We start from the raw sequence: 25,140 nt of genomic DNA, 5'->3' as shown, positions 1-25,140 counted from the left end.
TATGGGGGACAACATAGTTTTGTGAAAGGTAGATAACCTCAGTAACTTGCTCACGTTTTATAATACAGTGACGGCTGAACTGGATAAGGGTAATGGGTTTACTGTAATTGTACTGGACATTGCCACGGCCTTTGACAGGATACCACATGGAACCCTAATCAGTAAACTGGAGCAGATAGGGATGGATATAGGATTGGTGAAATGGAGAGATACCAGAGAGTGGTTTATTCAGTGGAGTCTAAAAGACGGCTTGTGAATAGTGGTGTGCCGCAGGGTTCTGTTCTCGGACCACTACTTTTCAATTTGTTCATCAATGATATAGGAAAGGATCTGAGAGGAAATGTTCACTTGTTTGCTGATGATGCAAAGTTGGGTAGAGCAATTGTGAGTGCACAGGATGTCAAAATTTTACAGGATGATTTGGATAGTTTGGAGGACTGGGATAGGAAAAATGGATGTCAATTTAATGTGGCAAAGTGTACGGTTATGCATTTTGGGGTGAAAAGAATAGCAGCAGTATATCACATTGGTGGAACCGTACTCCAGGAGATTGATGAGGCCAGGGGTTTGGGAGTGTTAGTGGATGGGGAATTGAAGTTTAGGGGGCACATTGCAAAAGTGGCTAAATCAGCTCATCAAATCACTTGACTTCTGAAAAATACTTTAACATGCAGAGACAAACAAGTTGTTGTTCCTCTGTATCGAGCCTTGATAAAACCCCATCTGGACTACTGTGCTCAGTTATGGGCGCCAGAGCTTCTTCGTGATGGGGAGGAAGTGGAGAGGATCCCGAGACGAGTGACCAAGATGATAACAGGGCTGTGGAATGAACCTTATGAGAATAGGTTGAAGATTTGTGGGTTGCAGAAATTGGTCGATAGACGGAAAAGGGGTGATATGATTGAGACATTCAAATTACTGAAGGGTTACTATAAGATTAATCTAGAAGATATTTTTGAAAATAGGACTGGTGGTGGGAGGACTAGGGGCCATGCATGGAAGCTGGGCAAGAATGTGGTTAGGAAGGGTGTTAGAACTAGGTATTTTACTTGGAGAGAGTGGTGAATGAGTGGAATAAGCTGCCACAGTCTGTTGTGGGTGCTACGACCGTGAATGAGTTCAAGGCAAGGTATGATACATACTGTGTGAATGTCGAATAGTTGTTCTTGACATGATGTTAGGGCCTCCCTCGATGAGTCTGTAGCCTCCTTGGAGTTGCCTGGAATAATAATAATTCTTGGTACCAGAAAATGTGATCATTTTTAGATCACATTCTCTGTGTGCATGCGCGCGCCTTTCACTGAGGTGCATTGTATTTGAATGTATTCGATGTGAAGGAGTTGTTTGTTTTTGTGGCTTTGGATATTTGAAAACTTTGATTTGATTATTTCCTTTTATTTGTGATTTTTGATTTGCAATTATTTGACTAATAAAGTTATTAGTAATATTATTAATGTTAACTATTAAATGGTTATCGAATAAGTAATTTGAGGAAAAAAATATGGATTCTCTATAAAACACGAAAATTCAAAAACTTCATATCCCTTTTTAAAAAATTGTAAAAATTTTTTAAAAGAAGCATTTAGAAAAAAATGCAACTAGACAAATTATGGATAGTAAATTTCATGTTTTTTTTTTTTTTACTAATTTTGCTTGTTAGTTTCAAGTTGTATAGCTCTCTTTTCCCAGAATCAATGAATAGTAAACTATGGCTTTTACTTTTTATTGTTATGTCTTATTTTTATAAATTTTTAAATCTGCAATTTTTATTTTATTATGTTTGGTGAGTTCACAAAGGCCATTGGACACTTGGCTCGCTTCCCTCAGCTGACACATATCACGACAGTGCATCGGCTGCTGTTACAAGTACGCTAGTTTGCATAATCAATATATATATATAAAAACTTGGGGATAAAAAACCCCGTTTACCCTAGTTTTTTCACATGTTGTTCAGTATTCTTCACGAATAACAATTAGCTATGCTTTATATTTTAGATCACTTATATTGGTAGCACCCGTTAATCTAGTGAACTTCGTAATTACAGGAGTTCATGAACTCCCTATTTAGGTGAAGCAAATTTGTTGGACAAACTTTCCTACTCTCATGCAGCGGAAAAGAAACTCTACGGAGTTTCTTTTCCGCTGTGCCCATCGTTTCAAACTATGCCCATCGTTTCAAATAGCTTATTCTCTATGATAGTGAGAGATACACAAATTGCCGATCTTAGCGACTTGCTTGAGCAGCGTCACCTAACAGTAAACCGTAAAAAGGCATTTAACACGTGGCATCATATTGTTTATTATGACTTTAAAACTCCTATATTTATTATTATATTATATTACTATGTTTATTATAATACTCCTGAATTTATTACTCCTATGTATTTCGCTCAATATGCCATGAGCTTCAATTCAGCAAAAAAAGCAAAAGAATTGTGACAACATTTAAATTCTGAATATAAGAATGAGTCGTACAGGGTTGAGGGAATAAGAGAAAGTTTTTGACTTTGACGAGAACGGACGCATTTTAGATTGATCCTGATTAGATTGCATATAAGGTTTTTCAGGAATCTCGCATTGCACTGGCGCTGATACAGTTTGATTCTCCCCTTCTGCATGAAACATGCAAGAGGTTTAATGGCCGGCAGCCCCCCCCCCCTACTATGAGGACCGGTAGTGGATTTATGGTATTATAGGGAGGTAGGATCTCAATCTGTAGCCAAGTAGATTCTTGACACTTCTTTTCCCTATTTTAGGGCAGTTATCTGTAATATTTTGTTGCTGGTAGATACCTGTGTGTCTCTACGGGATTTGCTAGTGGACCCTCAAAAAGTCCACAGGATTATCTGTAATCTGCTCGGGATACCTGCGCAATCTCAATTCTTTTTCTATCTGTGCCTTTATACATTGTCCACCTATTGTTGTCATGGCAAAACCTCTGAATTGGGCCATATTTGAGGTGTACAAGGAATTCCTCAGATTGGGAAAGCTGCTGAGCAACTCAAATCACACAGCTTGGTACAGCTCTTCAATTAACACCAAAGACCACACACTATTCAACTTTGCAATGCTCAACTCTGCTGTTGTGGCTGGACCTACCGAGCCCACCCACTTCAGCCCTTCAGGTAGCTCGGATGTACTAGACATTGTCATCTTTAAAAATATAAGATGCCAATTCAAATTGGAATCAGTTAACGAATTATCTTCTGACCACAGTCCCATAGTGCTTAATCTAGGTTCATCTCCTCCACACACATTCATGCCATGGGACAAGTTAGCCAAGGTTCTTCCTGATCACATTGGTCCAGTGCACAACATCAGTAAAAAGGAAGAGATTGATTCAGCAGTAAATAACCTAACCATACAAATTCAGAAAGCAATAGAATCAGTTAGGCAATCCACTGTTTTCCACCCAATCAACCGTATCCCAGAGCGCCCACAAGACAAAACAGTATTGAACAACCTAAACAGACAAGTCCGTGAAGTTCTTCAAAAACACAGAAACAATCAATGGGAAACCAAATTGGCTAACATCAATACTGATGATCATTCTGTCTGGAAATTCTTAAGAGTGATCTGCACCAAAAAACAACTCATATCCCCTACACAAACCAAGAAAGGGACAGTTCAAAAAGATGAAGAGAAAGCTGAAGCACTAGTAGATAACCTTGAATCTCAGTGCAATCCATCTTATACAAATCTAAATATCAACCTTATATATATATATATGTATACGGGAATAAAAAGGCGTTGGCTGATTTTTTTTTTTTTGATATATATATAAGACATCTAATTATAATATATATATAAGATATATATAAGAAATATATATATATATATAACTTGGGGGGGGCCTCCGCCGGGGCGCCGTTCATAAGTTCATTTTTCAAGATTCACCGTCATATTAGGACAACTTTACGACAGAACACTGTCAACTCTGAACATATCACTCCTACAACTCCGGCAGAAATGATAAATATCATCACCCATCTAAACAGTAAAAAACTCCAGGAAAAGATGGCATAACTAACAGAATAGTAAAACTACTTTCAAGAAAGGCCATAGTCCATCTCGTCAACATTACAAATGCCATTTTTAGATTCCAGCATTTTCCTACTACATGGAAAACAACCACCATCATGCTATTGAAGAAGCCAGGAAAAACTCCTCACCTTCCCGAAAGCAACAGACCCATAAGCCTGTTGTCCAGCCTCGGAAAGGTGACAAAGAAAGTGATCCTCTCAAGATTCCAAGCAGAAACAGATAAGTTAGGAATTTTGCCTAACGAACAGTTTGGCTTCCGAAAGGCCCATAGTACAGCTCAACAAGTACACTGGCTGGTAGAAATCATTACAAAAGGCTATAACTGGAAACTCAATACAGCTGCCATCTTCATCAACGCAGAGAATGGCATCAAAGCCTTCTCTACAAACTGATAAAATTTAACTTGCCAATCAAGTTAATAAAAATAATCCACTCTTACCTGAAAGACATATATATGCAGGTCAGGGTCGGCGAAATGGTTTCGACCAAACGCAGGGTCTCGGCAGGCGTACCTCAGAGATCTCTTCTGGCCTTCTCCTGTTCTCAGTCTACGTAGCGGACATTCCTCTGAAACCGAGAACAACATTCACTGCATTATATACAGATGATACTGCATTGATAGCAAGATCTGAGCATAAAACATTTATTTATTGGGAGTAAAGATTCATGGCAGAGTGAAGTTAAATATCTTGGAGTGATTCTTGATAGTAAACTCCTATTCAGCAAACATATTAGTTACATTACCTCAAAGACATCCAACGTCTTAGCACAGCTCTACCCTGTGATCAACAGACAAAGTAAACTGGACACACAAATGAAATTAACAATTTACAAGATTGTAATTCGACCGGTCATCACTTACGCATCCTCCGCATCGAGCAACACCGCGAATATAAACATTCTGAAACTTCAGAGATTACAGAATAAGTGCCTGAAGATGATTCTGGATGCCCCTTGGTTTATTAGAAACTCCCAGGTCCATAGAGAAGTTAATATCCCGTATATCTCTTCCTTTCTCATAAATCTAGCTGAGAAGTTCTTTACCAAGACAAGTAGCCATCCAAACCCGTTAATCAAGGAAGCCTCGGAATATAATGAAGCAGAAATCAACAAATATAAAAGACCAAATCTTAATTTCAGCTGAACAAAACTAACTTCACTGCCCTCAATGGGCGAGCATATAGCTCACTAACACTCCATTCAAAGTTCTTTCATTACAGACAAAGGGGAATATGAAAAGCAATTTTGCTTCACCCATCTAGCCAGAAATGTTCTTCGTCGTTATTCGAGTCGTACAGCATGGGTATAGTATCACGTGTCTCGCTGGCGCATGTACGATGTACAGTAGGAGAAAACACTATTAAAGTTCAGAAGTGGGTACAGACCAATAGCGGTTTGTCTATAAAGGATGCAGTCCCTCCAGTATAAAATGAACGTTCCTATTTTATTATCGCAGTTCTTAATTTTTATATATTTATTTAAAAATCGTTATTTTCTTGTTTTTAATACAATACCAGTGGCGACTCGCCCATAAGGGCTGCATTGAATACAGCTTCAACACAGAGTATACTAGCGAGTATATTCAACGCTTGAGCTGCATTGAATGCAGCCATTATGGCCGAGTCGCCACTGTACAATACTGCTCAACAGTATTTTATATAATTCATTTTATAGCAATAATTGCATTTCGCAATAATCAACGTGCTGCGCGGGCTACGGCTAGTATCAGTACTAGCAACTATACTCAACGCTGAAGCTACATTTAATACAGACTGCACCAAACCGCTACCTAGTGGGGATAATGTAGTGGGGTGACGCGTGATTTACGTACAGTTTGGGCTGGTAGCATTGTAAAAAATAGACAATCAAAGTTGAATTTACTTTGATTACTGTAGTGTAGCATCTTGTTATGGTTCCACTGAACTCTATATCTAGTCGATGGCATGAGAAGTAAGGCCTGAACCTTCAAATTCCAAATAATCTTGATGTGTTTGGATTCTAATAGTATCAGAACGGCCAGTCTGTCCAAATTAGCAGATGACAGGAATGGGGTATTTGATAAATACCAGGCAAGGTGTTTATCAAATACCCTATTCATATAATGTATCTTTGATAGGTGGTAAGAAAGACAACGTCCAGACATGTTTGAAGGTGACATACAGATATCTGCGAAGGGTCCTTGCTATTTGTTCAAATGTTCCTTTAAGGATCCTTTTAATATCAGATTGCAATCAGGGAGCGCGATGATAATTATCAATAATTTTCTGTATCCATTAAGAGTAAGTTGCATTTTTTTTTTACTTCTTCTAATAGAAGAGACTCAGAAGAACAAATTATGCGTGCTTGGTGCGCAAGACTTTTGATAATACCTATTTTTTGTGAAAGATGGTGATGTGAAGATGAGTGGATATATCTGCCTGTAAAGGAGAGCCTCCTGTAAACAGAAAATTCAATATAACCAGAAGATTTAGGATGTACTAAAGTATCAAAAAGGGAGGACTGTTGTTCGATTCTCGTTCAATAGTGAACTTGATGCGAGTCTATCAAGAGTTAATTGAAGTAGTTTTGTTCCAGAGCTAGCTTGGTTGGCCAAGTGGTTAGCGTATATATTCGAGCTCTCCAGCCAAGAGGCTGCGAGTTCGAATCCCACAAAGGGCATAGTTTGTGATTGTCTTGTACCTTCATACATTCATTCGTCCAAGTATATATACACTCTCCCAAGATGGACTGGGTCACCATGGGAGAAGTAGACCCAACCCTCCCGCAGTGGGAGAGCCCTTCACACTATAGTGGGTAGAAAACACAGGCTGATCAGCATCATCTGCTTCACAGTGCTTTTTTTTACCAGATTGTAAAGATGTCACCCACAAAATGTAGCCAAATGCGAGATCGAGGAGAAATGGTGTTAGAAATCCGATCCTTTAACTGCTACGGTCGAGTTAACTCGAGCGCGGAAAAAAATGACGCCCTCAAGTGGACACCCCTTGCAGATTATGTAAATTTTATAAAACACTATTATTGCCATTTTTGTGAGTGAAGAAGTGTATATCAAGAATGTATGATGCTGTCCGGACTTCTTACTTGTAAGAATTTTAATTGATTTTATTTATAATTTTTTTGCAAAATTAATTCAGCACATGGAACAATGTCAGTAGAATATAAAATAAGAAGTTAAAGGGTTAAACTCTCTGTAAAATTTATTTAAAATATTACACTACTATTTTTTTATTATTATTATTATTCAAACAGCAAAACAATGTTTTTTCCTTGAAACTCGCATAGAAAGTTATTATTATTAGCATCTATAAGGGCAAATGCATGAAGTCCTTGAACTTATCGTGGGAGATTAATAACATCAACACTTCTTCCTCTGCGCGTTTTCCCGCTTCCATTGAATGGTTCGCGTGTTACGTAGATACGACTTTTGTTAGTACAACCCCCTGCCGGCCTGTCTCCGAGCCTGCCGCTGAGGAGAAATGTATCTTTGACTGTAGCAGCGTGTGTCCACGGGGCCGGTTTGCCTGCTTGAGGGATGAAAAACAGATAAACTGGGGGGGGGGGGAACCCTGCTGTCCACGCCCAAGACTGGCTAACTTGGTTATGGCTGAAAAAGATCCTTAAGCTCCTGACGTCGTCGACGGGAATCGAACCTAGGACACTTCTTCCCCAGGCATATGGTTGAGAAGCGCATAGCCACTAGGCCAACCGTGCGGATTTAATGACATCAACAAAGTGAAATATGACAACTGAAGTACAGAAAAGAAAAAATAAGCTACTAATTTGGAAAACAAAATTCCATAGGGAAGTATTAAAAAGCTTTATGTTGGAAGTGAAGAACATAATTTCAAATTCAGACCTTAGCAGTCCTAGACCAAAACCAACAAACCTACTGTATGCCCACAGATACGAGACCCTTCGACACTTCTGCACATGTCAGAAGGAGAATCCATTCCAATAATAGGGTAATCAATGCGTTTCGTGGGATGAGTGTTTATTATTATACATCGGAAAATTAGCTTTTATTTTATGAAAATTCTAGTTCTTAAAATGGTAACGATTTTGCTTGTACAACAGTTGGAAAATGTACGTATAAAGCACGTGATTTCGCGTGTTGGTGACCAGTTCCTACATCCTTTGTTTCTTTCTCCCCTTCAGCATGAATTGACTATTCTTGGCACATTGCCAAGGTCGGCTCTAGGAAGTGTGGCATACAATATAGTTTTCACTCTGAGGGAGGAGATTTCCAACCTATGTCACTCATCCTTGTAATTGTTATTATTATCATTAGTTGCAGAATGCCATATCAGAATACAAAAAGAAATTAGCTGTGCAGGGCAGGCTAAAGACAATCCAGCAGAATTTTATCTTTTATGCCACAAGTCAAAGAAAAAATGAATAGGGAAGAATAACTTTACTATATGCAGATGGTACTCTTGTGTCAGAAGCTGTGGAGATTGTTCAGTTAAGGAGGACACGTTTTGCTAAGGTATACAACCAGGTGTATGTAACATGGTGCACAGTGCTGCTACTACATGAAAAAGAGATTCATGTGGAAGAGCTATTGCATGAGCTGGTTAAGAATTCGACAGTAGGGTCATATGGAATATCAGCATGAATGCTAAAGGAATGCTTAGCCGAATTAGCGAGGCCCTTTACGTGTTTGTATAACGTGAGTTTCAGTTCAATAAAGGTACCACAGGCACGGAAAGAATGCGCGATAGTTCTGCTGTAAAGTGGTGGAAAACTTGATATGTCTAACTACCGATCTGTCAGTATCTCTGGAGTAGTGGTGAAGATTTTATAGAAGTTGGTAAGAACTTCAATACAGAAATGGATTGATAGACAAGCTATACTCTGCAAGGAACAGTGTGGGTTTTCTAAAGGGAGGTAATGTTTTAGCAATTTGCTCATATTTAATAAATATCTTATTGATGGACTTTACTAAGGCATTTGACAATATGCCACATGAAAGACTGTTACAGGAACTGTAACCTATGGGATTGGATATAGTTTCCATGACTGATTATTTCTTTTGCTCTTCTGAACATGTCTTGATCTATTGAATGAAATTATTCTCGCTGGAATGAGTGTTGTTACTCCCGCTCTACTGAAATCCCTCAACCTTTATCCGAGCCCTTGATCTCCAACAATTCAGCCAATAATTAATAATCAAGTCAATAACTCGGCTTACACTACAGCTCATCTATTCAACCCATCCGCCCCTTAGGACGAGTAGAGTCCCCTGATTAGGGGTCACTCCTCCGCTCCATTTCCCAAGGGGAAGTATTTATGGATGTGGATCTGTGTATTCATGGGGCGGCCGGTTTGTCTGTTCTGAGGTACGAAAAACTCAATTTCCCACGTCCGTGTGTGCGACCAGCTAACTCGCCAGTTGATTGATAAAAATTGATAAAGGTTCCTCACTTCATGGACGGGATTCGAGCGCGAGTCTTTCCAGCTCCTATAGCCCATAACTGTAAAAATCATCAATATATCCAAAGCACACTTTGTAAAGGCGAAATGAACTAAGCCTTACTCCTGCTGTTCTACGAACTCTTCGCGGTATCCTCCTCTGATATTTCATCAGCAGGACATCATAAAATACTCCGTAGCCTTGATATCAACAAGTCTCCTGGTCCTGATGATATTTTTCCAGTCGTAATAAAAGCTGATGCTCCAGAACTAACAGCCATCTTATATCTCCTCTACAAGGTTTCATACTCATTTGGCATCTATTTAATACGCAGCCTGTCTCCCCCCCCCCACACACACACAAAGTAAAAGTCAGCCATCAAATTATCACCTAACTCCCTAACCTCAATACGTGCAATAATAATAGAAAATATCAATAATCAACTGCTTCACTACTCGGGGACTAGTAATTACTTAGTGATCACTAATATGTATTTCATCATTCTCACTCCACTGTAGAATCTTCTAGTTAACCTTGCCCACTTTTGGACACAAGCCATGGAATATCACAAGGACCAGGAGGCCAGTTATCAATGCTACCACCTTGTGCCTCAAGCACTGACCTCCTTGCGTTATCAAGTGGGATGAGAATCCGATAAATTTTAAGGCAACCGAAACACAATCTTGTCTTTCTTAGAGGAAATGGGACTATTCTTCACTCTCTTTCTTTCTCTCACTTGTGATAATATTGTGCTAGCCAACCAGGATCAGTTTTTCCATCTTGGGTTGACTTTCACATCTACTTGTCATGGTACAAATAATCACATATATAGCCCCCTTCACATATATAGTTCAGTACAAAAGATGATACCAAGCCCCCCCCCCAAGCTTGGTATTATCTTTTGTACTGAACAATACTTCTCTCTGCTCAACTGTTGACACTTAATGGTTCTCAAATCTGACCAGACTTGAAAGATGTTGCATGGTCCTTTCTGAAAGTGTGTCGGTATAAATTGAAACGCATGTTTAAAGAAAGTGCTGAAGCTTTACTTCACCGTTCGAAATTAAATCGGAACGACTGCCTCTCTATCTAAGAGATGGGAAAATCTCATTTTAATCACAAGTCAATAATTTTTGATAGCTAATGAATTATTAATATTTCCTCAGTTATGCAATTGCGTTATTTTATGTATATCACACGGCTCTTAATTTTTCAAATCAATTCGCCGTTCGCGTTCTGTTTTGTAATTTGATCTGTATTGATGTATTTTGTAATGATGATCTGTAATATTCAGGCTGAAATATATAGCCTTAAATAAATAGTATTACTTATTCCGTGTGTTTTTTCAGTATTAATTGAAAACGAAAGAGATTTGTCACTTTCTTAGGAAGTACATGGGTTACTTTAACTGCAGGATACATACCAGCGGAATATGAACGAAGATCTGCTTCTTTGGGTATCGCACATTATTTTTTATCAAGCGAAGGAAGTTCATTCCGTCTCTAAGTGTAATCGTGGATCCAAAGCGGTGACATCTGACAATTTTCTCGGGGTCAAAGTTGCATTCATTAGAGAGTTTGTAAATCTAGTCATTTTAGAGTTGCATCGGTTTTCAAATGGAAATGGAGGATTATTTATTATCATCCTCACAACACCCCATAGGGTCAAAGACTCATCACAGGAGATCCCTTTGTCACACTAGTAGATCATCAGCCTTAAATACATTCAATTTCTCTGCAGATAACACACTCTCAGGCAATACATTCTAATATTCTCTATGCACAACTTTCCATGCAAAGTCCTGCGTCTCACTATCTTGCTCACATCCTCCTTATATAGCCAGGGATAACCTCTTGTTCTCCCAATCTCCCATCATTTTATAATAACTCCTTATCAACTTGAACGTCTATCATATCATCCCTCTTCCTCCTATCCACTAGACTGCAAATTGCATTTTCTCGACCTTTCTTCATACTCAACATTCCAGAGGCGATTTACTTAGTCAATCGCCTATGGACCATTTCTAATCTCTTCATACTTTTGAAACCATGCAACCAAATCTGTGTGCAGTCCATATGTGGCCTAATCAGGGCCATATACAATGGAACCAGAATTTCCTTGATTCCACGAGTCAGCGTCCTCTGCATCATCGCCAGAATTCCTTGTGTTGTTCTCACAATTTTTACATAGTACCCTCTAAATTTTAGATCTTAGAGATTCGACACTCCAAGATCTCTGATTTCCTTCACCTCCAACAATATATCTCAACAAAGAGTAAATTTCACACTCTATCTTTATTTCCCCAAATTTTAAAACCTTACCTTTCGCAATATTGAACAGGCATCCCCACTCCCGTGCCCATTCACTCAGTCTATTCAAGTCTTTGTAAGGCTTCAACATCTGCTCTACTTCTCATAGTTCTTCCTAACTCTGCATCATCTGCAAACAACTGAATATTCCCATTCAAATTTTCCACAATATCATTAACATACAGGTTACAACAGCAATAGTTCAAAAACAGACCTCTGAGGCACACCTCTAGAGATTTCTCTCTTCCAGGATATTGCTCCCTCATACAAAACTTGCTCATATCTATCAGATAGCCAATCTTCAATCTAATATCCAACCATATTCTCTAATTTGACTCTCAACTTATCATGTGGTAATCTATTAAAATCCTTTGCAAAATTTAAGTATACGACTATTTATTCATCATCGTTGTTCAATGCAACTGTCATCTCATTGTAATAAATAATTACTAAAACACCTCCCTTTAGCAAATCCATGCTGTCCATCAAAGATAATACCACTGTTTTCAATCCAATCTTCCATCCTGGTTCTAACTAACCTCTGACATTTTAACCACAACACCTGACCGAGGTTGGCTTATAGTTGGATGCTTGAGTTTTGTTAACTCGTTCATGAATCGGTACCATCTTGCCTTCCTTCCATGACTTTGGAACTTGGCCTAATGTTAGACTTATTAAAAATATTACAAGGCATAACTCAACTGCCTGGCAAATTCCTTCAAAATACGTGGTGATATATCCTCACGTCTCATAGCCTTATTAACATCTAGTTTATTCAATTCCCCATACCTCTTGCTCACTCAGTCAGTCTCTCCTGCTCACTATCCACTGCTCTCAAACTTTCCATGATGTCACATTCACAAGGATAATTGACTTTCAAGAAGTGCTCGATAAATATCTGTCAAATTACTGTTGCTCATACTGAATTTTTTCTGCCTTTACCAACCGAGTCAACCTCCTTTCCCGTTCTTTGTACTCTTCATGATTATTATAATTCATCTTATATTGCATCCATAATGGTTTCTTTCTCTGCATTCATGCACTTTACACCTGCCTTATTTAACCTTCTGACCTTTGGAATATATTTAGACATTGCTTCTTCTGTAGTTTTTGAATATCAATCAAGCAGCATTGATCTCCGTTCTACCCAACTCCTCATTCTATGCTGAGCGACTCATAATCACCAGCCTTGTAGTTACACATACACCCTTTTCTTGCAGAGGTTCTCACACTGCTAGCAACCATCCAGGTAATCACATCATGGTCACTCTCACGAACTGGAGGGTGATTTGGCACCTTATTTATCATAACATACTCTGATGAGATGATCAAATCCAAGACCCTCAATTTCGTGTGTCTTCTGACAAATACTGTCTGAAGTAGTATTCCCTCAAAAACTCATTTTCTTTACTTCCAGTTGATATCTCATCATCACAATCTATATTACGTAATTAAAATCACCCACAATGATCACCCTTTTCTTATTTGCTTGGCTAATTTGATTACGCATTTCATAGTCACTGCCATCCGCATTATCAAGTCTACAGCAATATCCGACTAAGTATTTCATTCTATTCACCTTTATCTCACATAATACTCCGTCAAAACCACTGACACTATTTCCTTCTTGCATCTCTAGCTTGTAGGGACATAACTCTTTTTCTATCATCAATAGCACTTCCCCTCCCTTTTTACTCTTTCTAATCTTCACAAAATACATCATACCCATCCATTTCTATTCCTGTCAGGATGCCGTCCTCATCCAACCATGTCTCACTTATTCCAACAAGATTTGGATGAACAAATGCGATCAACGCAACAATTTCACTGTCTTGTTTTTGATACTCTAGCATTCATATACAAACATAACTCATTTCGTGATCGATGATTGGTTCATTAATAGCACTTATTAGATTATCCATCCCTTCTTCAACCCATTTCTTTTTCTTTACCATCCCAGTACTTTCTTCAAATCCATTTCCTTCTCGAGCATCAGCCTTTTTCATGCTACATTCCTCGGCTCACCCCGAGTCTTCCTGTATCCCTGTGTCTCATGCACTTGTTCTTTTATTCTGTACACTCATGCTACCTACTTCTCCATTCACAAATACCTCTTTACTTCTCTACTCCCGTTAATCTTCTCTTTCACATCACTTCTTACTTGCTTTCTTGATCCATTCCCTGAATTATCATTCTCATTACTCGCTTTTCCAATAAGTCTCTCCAAATAACTCACACCAAAACCATTGAAATGCAATCCAGTCTTATACAGTTTAGTTCTTCCTTCAAACTCATTCCACACATAAACAAACGCACTCCATTCTCTTCCAGATTTCTGTTAACACATTCATAATGGCCAGTCTGATTGGCCGAGTGGTTAGCGCATCCGCTCTCCAGCCAAAATGGCTGTGGTTCGAATTCCACCGTGGGCAAGGATGTTTGTATGTGAAAATACTGGTGGGTGGGTGGGATGGCGTTGGTGTAGAGCAGTGTTTCTCAAACTTCAGATATCCGCGTACCCCTTCTTAAATTTTTATTATTACCAAGTATTCCCTAATTAATTAATTTAAAATTAATAAATTAATTTAAAATATTAATTAAAATTAAATACCTATTTTATTTGAATTTATATGTTCATGTAAACAAAAAATATGATTTTGTTTTAAATTTTGGTTCCCTAGAAATGTCAGACGACACACTCATCAATTTCATTTGATCCAGATCCAATATTAACGTTTTCTTGTTGCTTACAGCTACGTCTATTTGCTATATTGCTCTCGCTTGTGCGTTTTATAAATCCAGTCTTTAACCAATGATCCATACGTAAGAATTTGAAAGCTAAAAAAATACTGTATTTACTCGACTATAACTTTTTTTCCAAAAATTAAAGCTAAAAAATCGTGTTGCGAGATACGTGCGGGAATTTTCGGAAACTAAAGTTTTCAGAAAAAAACTGAAAATGGTGCGACTTCCCAAGAAGCGTCTACTCGCTATCACTACTTTTGGCATCGAGAACAGTTTCTTTTTGTGCATGTCAAAATCATCTACCCAAATAGCGTTATCTTCTTTCTTTCAAGCAAAATTACCAGTCATTTACAAGAATTGAGATACGTAGAGCAGCGAAGAACTGCATATGATTGGTGCGGTATTAAGAAAAGATCGCGCGAACCAAACACAAATTAGCATTTTAACAGTTGAGTTGAAATGCTAATTCCCTTCAACCGAATTCCATAATACCTGAAACGCATTCACTATATATTTCTTAGTTTTAACACGTTAACGACGGGGGTGGTGTCAAGCAAAACCATATGTTCCACCAGCAACATATGCTTTTGCTTGGTCTACACAGCAGTTTCTGTTGGAGAGGGGATGCGATTTATTAGTTATGTTTTATCCCGGTTTTCTCTAATTGCACTGTTTGTTGAAAAATATAATGACTCCTTTAATTATGCATAGCTGAAAATTGCCACGTACCCCCTAACGACCTTTCACGTACTCCTGGGGCAAGGCCGGATTTAGACTTGCTGAGATCCTAAGCTATACAAAACCCAGAGGCCTCCTACTATTTTAAATTACATCAGCTGGTCTCAGAAAAATTTAAAAATATATACCTTTTTAATATATGAAAATATATTGTCTTCTAATTTTTAGGTCCCGGCAGATTACGAGGCCCTAAGCTGTAGCTGTTTTAGCTTATACGTAAATCTGGCACTGCCCCGGAGGTACGCGTACCACACTTTGAGAAACACTGGTGTACAGGATGATAGTTGCGGTTCGTTGTAGTTGATGGATTGAGTGGTGGAGAAAGAGTAGTAAAGTAGGTACCCTCGATGAGTCTTTGGACTCCTTGGAGGTGTCACGAAAGAATAATAATAAATCCTTGCTCTCCGTCTTTCATTTCATCTGGAGAACGCAGGATGATGGCATGTACTTGTTTTCTGCCTCGATCGTGTTTTGAACTGATGCAGCAATATGGTCTCGAAGCATGCCGCGTTGTCTGCAGTAGGCCTGTTAGCTATGAGATACTGATCGTGGATTTCTTCGCGCCCTTTATTTTACACACGGAAAAGGTTTCGCCGAGCATAAGGCGCTGTCCCAGGCTATCCATGCGCTTGCCAAGGTTTAGAAACTGTTTAAGTGGGAAGACACAGGGGAAAGATGAATAGACGGCTGAAGTTGCTCAGAGCGCCGATTCGTCGATTTTCACACAACTGGCATGAATCCACTGACTTTGAAAAATCGCAAAGAACATTCTTTTTCTTTTCCCTAATGTCTAATTTGAAGCTTCGGCATTTTAAAGCTTCGAGCGATCTAAGTGTGTTGTTTAGCTGTTTGTTCCAACTAAATTATCTCGAGTAAGAGTCCTTAAAGAGTTCACAAATGTCGGGGAGAGAGGATAAATGGATAAATTCTGGAATGGAGAGATGGTAAATTCTATCATATACTGGAACATTAAAAAATAAAAAAAAAGAAAAGAAAAGAAATGCAAGTTAAATTTTGTTTTACAGGCGGAGCAGCTATGATGACATAAATTTGATTGGTGCTGTATTAACCAAAGATCACCCCACCCAAAGACAAATGGAACCGACAAATTTTGAGTTGAAATGCAAATTCTTTTCAACCGAATTCCATAACATCTGCAACTGTCAGATGCAACATTCACTACATATTTCTTAGTTTTAAGACATTCACGACGGGGTGTCGTTTATCGTTCTCATTACCGGCGGGCTCAACTCACCCAAAGTTTCAACCCATGATTGGTTTTTATTGTCTTGTTTGCGTTTGAGCTGGAAGGGGAACTCACACGAGCATTATATGGCATGCTTCAATTCGTGGTAAAATTTCATTTGAAGTTAGTCTTTGTAATCGTTCATAATGACATCGAGAATTTCAAATGCAATCAAATAAACATTTATTTCATGTAATTGAAAAATTGGACAATCGTTTTAGTTAGATACTGTGTTTCCGGTGCAACATATGGTTTTGCTTGCCTATACAGCGTAGTTTCTGTGAGAGGGGTACATGCGATTCATTAGTTATTCCAGCTGTCTCTAATTGCACTATTTGTTGAGAAATATATTACACAGACTGCAAAAGCCTCTTCAGGGATACAATAAAACTATTTTTCCCCCTTGCATCTACAGTATATAATGGCTGTTGGGGAGGGTGTGTTTTTTGTGTGGGAAGTATATATATATATATATATATATATATATATGCAAAATCTTTTAATGTCTTTTTTCGTAAAGTGAAATCAGGGGTGCCAGTTATACGCGAGGGCAAGTTATATTCGACAGTAAGCGTTCGCCGACATCGACACCCTTCTGCTGCTTCCCCTGACTTCTATGGTGAGTTATAATGTATAAATATTTCTCACTACCTTTTTTTTTTTTTTTCAAACCAACATCATTAAAATCAATTTAACAATGCAATAATCAATTTTAATACTGAATAATATTATACATTTTTGGTGATCAGAATGGGATATATCAATAAAACTTACCAGAAGTTAATTTAATGATGTTGGCCTGAGGAAACTCCAATATTTTAGCATTACTTCTGTGATTGATAACTAATTTAAATGCGTACTTTTATATTTGTCGACATGCTACAATTGACATTTATGTCTTTAAGGGTGAAGTAAGATGCTTTTCATATTCCCCGCTATCTGTTGTGGTTACAGTGAGGGTAAAATTAACGAGCAGTTTGCTCGCCCTGAATGGGCATGGAGATTATGCATCGTTATAGGAGGCTAATATAGCTTTTGGTCTTCTATGTTTGAATATGTCCGTTGGCTCGTATGCTGCAGCTTGTTGAACCAAATCGTTGGTATGTGTGGACGTCTTTAGGAAAAACTTGGAAGCTAAGGATTGCAGAAAAGAGAGAATATAGGGAATATTTGTGTCTCTGTGGAGTTGGTTGTTTCTAACATACCACGGGGCGTTCAGAATCATTCTCAAGCACTTGTACTGCACTCGCTGTATTTTGATAATGTTAGTATTAGAGGTGTGGCTCCAGGCTGGAGAGGCATAGGTGATTATAGGACGAATCGTCATCTGGTATAGTTGCAATTGGATTATGTTGCTGAGCTTGATATTTCTATTAATTAGCGGATAGATCTGAGCTATGGCTTTAGATGCTTTTGCGCACGCAGACTTGATGTGTTGGTTGAAAGATAGCTTTTTTTGTCGAGAATCACACCCAGGTAATTTGTTTCTATCTGCCAGGGAATTTTAGTATTGAATAGTAACATATCTCCTGCAGGAGACATTGGCCTTTTTGAGAAAAGAACGGCTGAGCTTTTCAGGGGGGTTGACTTCCAATCTCCACTGGAGAACCAACCCTCCAGCTTTAGAAGGTTTTCTTGAAGTTTCTGGTAACGAAGTGGGGTCTGAGAGATCTGGTTAGTATTGCCGTATCGTCCTCATACAGGGCTAAAATGGAAGTCATCGGATTGTGTGGGATGTCTGACATGTATACAGAAAACAGCAATGGAGCCAGTAGAGATCCCTGCGGCACTCCAGCAAAGATATGGCGCTGGGACGATGTAGAACCGTTGATTTTAACTTGCATTAATCTATTCTGAAGATATAAATGGATTAGATGAACCATTTTTAGTGAGTTTGTGCAGGAGTCCAAAATGCCAGATTTTGTCAAATGCTTTGGATAGGTCTAGGAAAACAGCTCCTGTGCACTGGCGCCAGTTGTAGCTGGTGGTGATGTATTCGACAATTCTGTGGATTTGCTGGGTAGTAGTACTATGGTGTTGTCAAAAACCAAACTGTTCTTTAGGGAGGATGTTTAGGTCATTTACTGAGGTTTGGAGTCGTGAGAGGATGACCTTCTCTGCAACCTTAACAGATTGGAGATGAGACTGATTGGACGATAATTCTGGGGTAAGTGTGGGTCTTTGCCTGGCTTATGTATAGAAATCACATCAGCCAGTTTCCAGGTGGAAGGAAAATAGTGAAGTCTTAAGATTGCATTTATTATACTGGTCGACATGCTACACCGTTACATTAAGGGTATTAATACTCTTTATGATTATGCCATAATTAATTATTAATACTTATTTACTAAAATAAATAGCCAAAAGGCTTCAACATCGGCGATACAAAATTATGTAAATTAAGTGGATATTAAATCCAACATTATTTCAAAGCCGACTCCAGAAACTATAGACGTTTCTTGCGAAATTTGACCAGAGATCTTACGGGAACACACTCGCCAAATTTCCCACGAAAATTCTATAGTTACTGTAGTCGGCTTTGAAATAACGTTGGATTTAATATCCACTTAATTTATATAATATTAATACTTATGTTAGTTTAATGTATGAACTTTAAAAAAATTGGAATGGTATTTACGAGTAAGTTTGTTGGGACTGTAATTTATTCTTACTGCATTACCTTTAATACAGTAAGAATAAATTAAAATACAGTCTATAGAAAAAGAATTGACGACTGATCCTTAGGATTCCCTGACTTTTCCATTTTCTAATCGTACGTGCGTTTATTATGCATTTCGCACCGCGCACATGCCAGTAGGCAGAAATACGCAGCGGCAAGTGAGAATTATAAAGATAATTAATTTAGGCATATAATAAAGTGTTGCTTTTTTTTGAAACTATAAAAAATGCATTTGATTTAAGTTGTGAATTATTTTGTTACAGTTCTACCGAACATGGCTGGCGAAAATAAAAAACGAAAATTATCACAGTCAAGCAGTAGAGAGTTCCTAAGCTGGTGGACTGAAGAGTATGGCATGATTAATAAAGACAATAAAGCAATATGCGTTTTATGTTCCGGGACGGCATTATAAGACAAACCATAAATCGCTCCTTGAGAAAAGCAAGGACGAACAGAAAAAATTTATTGCTCCGGCAATTAAAAATAGGAATATCCAGTCAACAACCCTAATGAAATTTATCGGCAGTCGTTCAAATATAACTGCTGCTAGTTTTTTTGCCTCAAATGTAATTGCTAAACACGGGAAACCTTTTAGTGATGGGAATATATAAAAGAAGCATGGTTAAAATGCGGACCAGTTCTCTTTGAAGATTTTGAAAACAAGGAAAGAATTATTCAAAGAATAAAAGGTATGCCTTTGGCTAGAAACACGGTGAAAGATAGAATCATAGAAATGGCAAAAAATATAACACATCAGCAAAAAACAGATATAAAATCTTCTGGTTTGATTTCTCTTTGTCTTGATGAGAGTACTGACATAACTGGATCAGCTCGTTTAGCAATTTTTATTCGTTATTGTGTTGGGAATAACATCAAAGAAGAATTGATAAGTTTAACATCATTAGCAACAACAACAAAAGGAATAGATATTTGCAACGCAGTTGTAAATGCACTTGCTGAAAGAGATATAGATCCCTCCAAAATTGTATCAGTAACTACTGATGGTGCTCGCAGTATGCCTGGAGAGGAAAATGGGTTCGTCAATTTATTTACCAAATATATTGGACATTCAGTTCTGGGTTTTCATTGTATTATATATCAGCAGGTTTTATGCGCAAAGGCTTGTTTCAAGCCGCTGGAAAATATTATGAGCATTGTAACAAAATTGGTCAATTTTATATCTGCATGTGCTTTAAATATAGAAAATTTATAGAATTATTAAGTGTGGTAAACTCGGTGTACAATGGTTTACTTATGTACAACAATGGTTAAGTCGTGGGAAAATTCTTCAAAGATTTGTTGAGTGTTTAGATGAAGTCAGACTTTTTTTACGTAATGAGAAAATCATCGAAAAATACAATTAATTAATGAACGTCGAATGGCTTTCGAAATTAATGTTTTTTACTGATTTGTGTTTACATTTAAATGAATTATATGTTAAACTGCAAGGTGTTAACAAGACAATTATTGTCATGTTTGATTTAATCAAAGCATTCGAAGCTAAATTACCAATTTTTAATCGTGACGTCATTTCCAATACCTTCCGATATTTTCCAAATACAAAAAAAGTCTTTGCAGATCTAGAATCCCATGAAAAAAACAAATCAAGTTAAATTGACAAAAGAGTTTTCTACAGTTATTCAGTCGATAATCAATGAATTTTCTTCAAGATTCAGGCAATTTGCAGAGACATCAAAATTTATTTTGCATCTGGACACAACATCAATAGATAAACTCAATTTGGAGATTTCCGAGTGGGTGAATTTGGAAGATAGAAATGCAACGAATCGATTTTCAATCTAGTTCTATATGCAAACAAAAGTTGGTCGATTTGAGAAATGACTTGGAAATAATGGAAAATGATCGATTATTGGAGGCAATTAAAAAGAATGCAGAAGAGGAAATATTGAGAACTTGGATGCCATTCCTGAAACCTTTTGTTCTTTAAAAAAACTAGCGATGGCTATAGTATCAATTTTCCCCTCTACATATGCTTGTGGGTCATTATTTTTTGAAATGAATTTGATAAAAGACAGTTTAAGAAATAGAATAACTGATGAATCTAGTTCCGCATGTGTATTACTAAAAGTGACAAAATATGAACCTGATATAAAGCATTTGGCATCTAATGTACAACAGCAAAAATCTCATTAATAAATTGATATATTGATAAATTAATAAAAGGTTAATATTGATTTGTATATGACAATGTGTATGTCAAATTATGTGTTCGTTATTATGAACGTTGCTGGCGTGCCCGGCACGTCAGCAACTTGATTTCTAAATTTTTGGCACGCGCTGGCACGTCAGCAACTCGATTTGTAAACTTTTGGCACGCGGACATAAAAAGGTTCGCCACCACTGCCCTATAGCTCTCGAATTCTGAAGAGTTTTGAAGTTTGGGAGTTTGGATTGGAGATCGAGTTATGATCATTTGATACGGTTGTGGATTTTCTTCTCGGTAGAACGTGTTAATCAAATATGAGAAACTTTGGTTTTGTAGTGTAGCTGCTAGATTAACTAGCAGAGACGTGTTTAAAGTCATCAAATTGTGAATTATACTGTATTTAAAAACATCAGCAAAGGTAAGTGGACTGTAATTGCAACGTGGGCGATTCATTAGCCTAACAGCCGTTAGAATTGCCATTGTTAGCATATCTATTTCAGATCCATTTACTTGCGTTTATACGCAAACCGTCATTGATGAATGTGTTAGATTTGGACGCCCTCACAGATTCACTGGATGAAGAGCCAGTACTTATACTTGTAAATAAACTTCAAAGGAAATTTAAGCTCAAATGGCCATCAAACATGATAGATCCTGATAACATTATAGACTCTCTAGATAAAGGACTGACTTTCAGCTTCATAAAGGAACTCCATAAGAAGTTCGAGCTTGAATGGCCCGGCTTCCTGAATCTTTACTCTTTACCCGAGACTGATGAAGATCAAAATGAAGACGCTCCTCAAATGGAGGAAAAATTAAATCCAGTAATCTCTGCCTCTACTCATTCAGATCAAGGAGAGAGGCACGCGCGTAAAAAAAAAAACGCAAAATTCTCGCCTCGGAGTCAGCAAACGAAAATGGCATGGATGAAGATGCCCCCAACACAGATTCCTCTGCCTCCACCAATGAATACCTTCACACTTACCTCGCAGAAAAATTTTAAAGTGGTACTCCGAGGAGTATCTGAAGACATTGAAACAGCTGAAATAGCTGCTGACCTCAACATGCAAGATATGCCTCCCATAAAGGTCAGTAGAATGTACAGATCTAACAAGACCCCTATGCCTCTGGTATTGGTGGAAATACACAATATCTATAAAGATATTTATAACTTGAAGACAATTTGTAGGCTTAAGGTCTCACCGGAGTCACTTAGGAAGAGGGCCTCTTCTGGGCAGTGCCATAGATGCCAAAATATTTGGTCATGCCCAGAAGTTGTGCAAAGCTCAATACGGATGTTTAAAATGTGGTGACACCCACCCCACCCATACCTGCTCCAAGCCAAAAACCACCGCGGCTAAGTGTGCTAATTGTGGTGGCCCCCACCCTGCAAATTACAGAGGATGCATTTGCCACCCAAAAAAACAGACAAACTGAGTTAATCAGTCAATCTACCTCACTATCAGAAACGAGAGTCCCAGAAGCTCAAGTTCATCAGGCTCCTATTAGTTTGAACAAGATGACAGGTGTTCACCCACCATCAACTGAGTCCCCTAAGAAAATAAATCTTCAACACCAAACAAGAACATATGCTGACGTGGCCCGCCCCCAAAAAGCAATCCATGACCAGAATATGCCAAATCCACATTCAAATATAACAGCCATCATCACCTCTTCTCTTGTAAATATGTTACAGGATTTCAGTAACGCAAATACATCACTAAGCACTACAAAAATTTTCTTGCAGCAAACACAGTTCATTTTATCTGCGCTCTCCAATGCATAGGAAAAAATTTACCCCAGATTCTCTAATGATTATTTCATGGAATGCCAACGGCCTTAAAAATAAAATACTAGAAGTGCAGGAATTCGATGACAGATATAATCCGGATATATTATTAATTAACGAGACTCGCCTAAGACCTGCTGACAATCCTAAATTCAAAGGATATCAATTCTACAGGAAGGACAGATTGATTACAGAGGTGGTGGCACAGCCATCTTCATCAAAAATCACATCAACCATCATGCTGTAGCCATTCCTACAACCACTAATCTCGAAGTTAGAGGTATCAATGTCATCACAAACTCTGTCGGAAACAAAAATCTATGCTGCTTATAACCCACCATCAAAAACATTGCTGACCACAGATCTGGAGGCTATCCTCGGCGTTAAACTGCCGGTTATTATTGCCGGAGATTTTAACGCAAAACATCACGCCTGGAGCAGTAGGTCTATAAATAGGAATGGCCGCATCCTCTTTAACTACACAAGCTGAAATTGCGCAACTGTGGCTGGTCCCTCAGTGCCAACTCACCACAGTCCCTACTGGCTCATCCGACGTCTTGGATATAGCTGTCCTTCAGAATGTCAACCTACAGTACTCCCTGGAATCATTGAATGAATTATTATCAGACCACAATCCTATTCTGCTCCAACTGGGTTATCAGAGGGGACTTCCCCCCTTCGCCTCACACCTTCATTCCCCGAGAAAAACTATCCAAAATGCTTCCAAACTACATTGATCCCATCCCTCATATTAATTCCAAGGAAGAAATTGATTCTGCAGTCAATAAACTTACTGATCAAATCAACACAGCCATAGCATCTATCTCCTCAGATTCAATTGCCTTCAACCCTAAACGACTACCAGATGACATAATAAACTTAATCAGGGAAAAAAATAAAGCAAGAAAAAGATGCCACAACACCAGAGCACCCCAAGACAAAAAAATATCTCAACAAAATGAACAGTGCAGTGAGAGATGCACTTAAAGTCCATAGAAAAACTGTGGGAAGACAAATTAGCCTCCATATCGCCCGGTGATCAATCCGTTTGGAAGTTCCTGAGAAACATCAAAAACAAATCTCTTCCTCCTCTCAAATCTGACCTAAACATTGTTTACACAGATGCAGAAAAAGCCGAAACTATAGCTAAAAATTTAGAAAAACAGCGTAGCCCTTCATACAATAATCTAAATTTCAATCATATTTACAAAGTCCACTGCCACGTCAGACACGTGTTAAAACGGCCTAATACCTGTACCACCCAACTCACGCCTACTTCCCAGGCTGAAATTTATGACATTATAAAGAATTTAAAGAACAAAAAAGCTCCAGGGCCTGACGGCATATCCAACAAAGTTATTAAACTACTACCCTGAAAGGCTATCGTATATCTTACAACAATAATAAATGCTATGTTCAGGTTTAAGTACTTCCCCTCTGCATGGAAGTTGGCAGATGTAGTTCCTATATACAAGCCTGGAAAGGATCCTCAGCAGCCTCAAAGTTATCGTCCCATAAGTCTGATTTCTAATTTGGGCAAAACAGCAGAAAAAGCTATCCTTTCCAGAATTCAACTTTCAGTGAAAAAATTAAACATCCTTCCTTCAGAACAGTTCGGTTTTCGCCAATTTCACAGTACCACCCAACAAATTCATACACTAATCGAATTCATTATCACAAGTTACAATTGGCACCAATACACCGGAGCAGTTTTTCTTGACTTAGAAAAGGCGTTCGACAAATTATGGCACTTTGGACTACTATACAAGTTGATTTTAGCTGGCATTCCATTATATCTAGTCCAAATTATAAAGTCATTTCTTAGTGACAGACGAATGCAAGTCAAACTAAATGATATATTATCTACTCAGCGACGCATCTTGGCAGAAGTTCCTCAAGGGTCCTTACTGGCAGCGATACTTTTCACGATTTACATGGCGGACATTCCCACAATCCAATGTCATCTATCATTGCCATATACGCAGACGACACAGCTATGCTAGCCAGAT

General features: G+C 38.2%; 1 protein-coding gene across 1 annotated transcript in view; it reads right to left on the bottom strand.

The window, feature by feature from the left end:
• LOC150092656 (uncharacterized) overlaps window positions 1–13,772 on the bottom strand; it is a 95,939-nt gene extending 82,167 nt beyond the window's left edge. Inside the window, exon 1 of the mRNA XM_090414252.1 lies at window positions 13,632–13,772. Within this exon, the coding sequence (XP_090270378.1) occupies window positions 13,632–13,772 (141 nt within the window). The remainder of the gene's footprint in view (window positions 1–13,631) is intronic.
• Window positions 13,773–25,140: the final 11,368 nt, after the last annotated feature.

This window comes from Typopeltis vanoorti, chromosome 25, assembly GCF_054136105.1.
Source record: "Typopeltis vanoorti isolate ZY-2024b chromosome 25, IOZ_Tvanoo_1.0, whole genome shotgun sequence".
Lineage (NCBI taxonomy): Eukaryota > Metazoa > Arthropoda > Arachnida > Uropygi > Thelyphonidae > Typopeltis > Typopeltis vanoorti.
The sequence above is the reverse complement of the archived record's forward strand: the minus strand, read 5'-3'. Positions and strand labels throughout refer to the sequence as shown.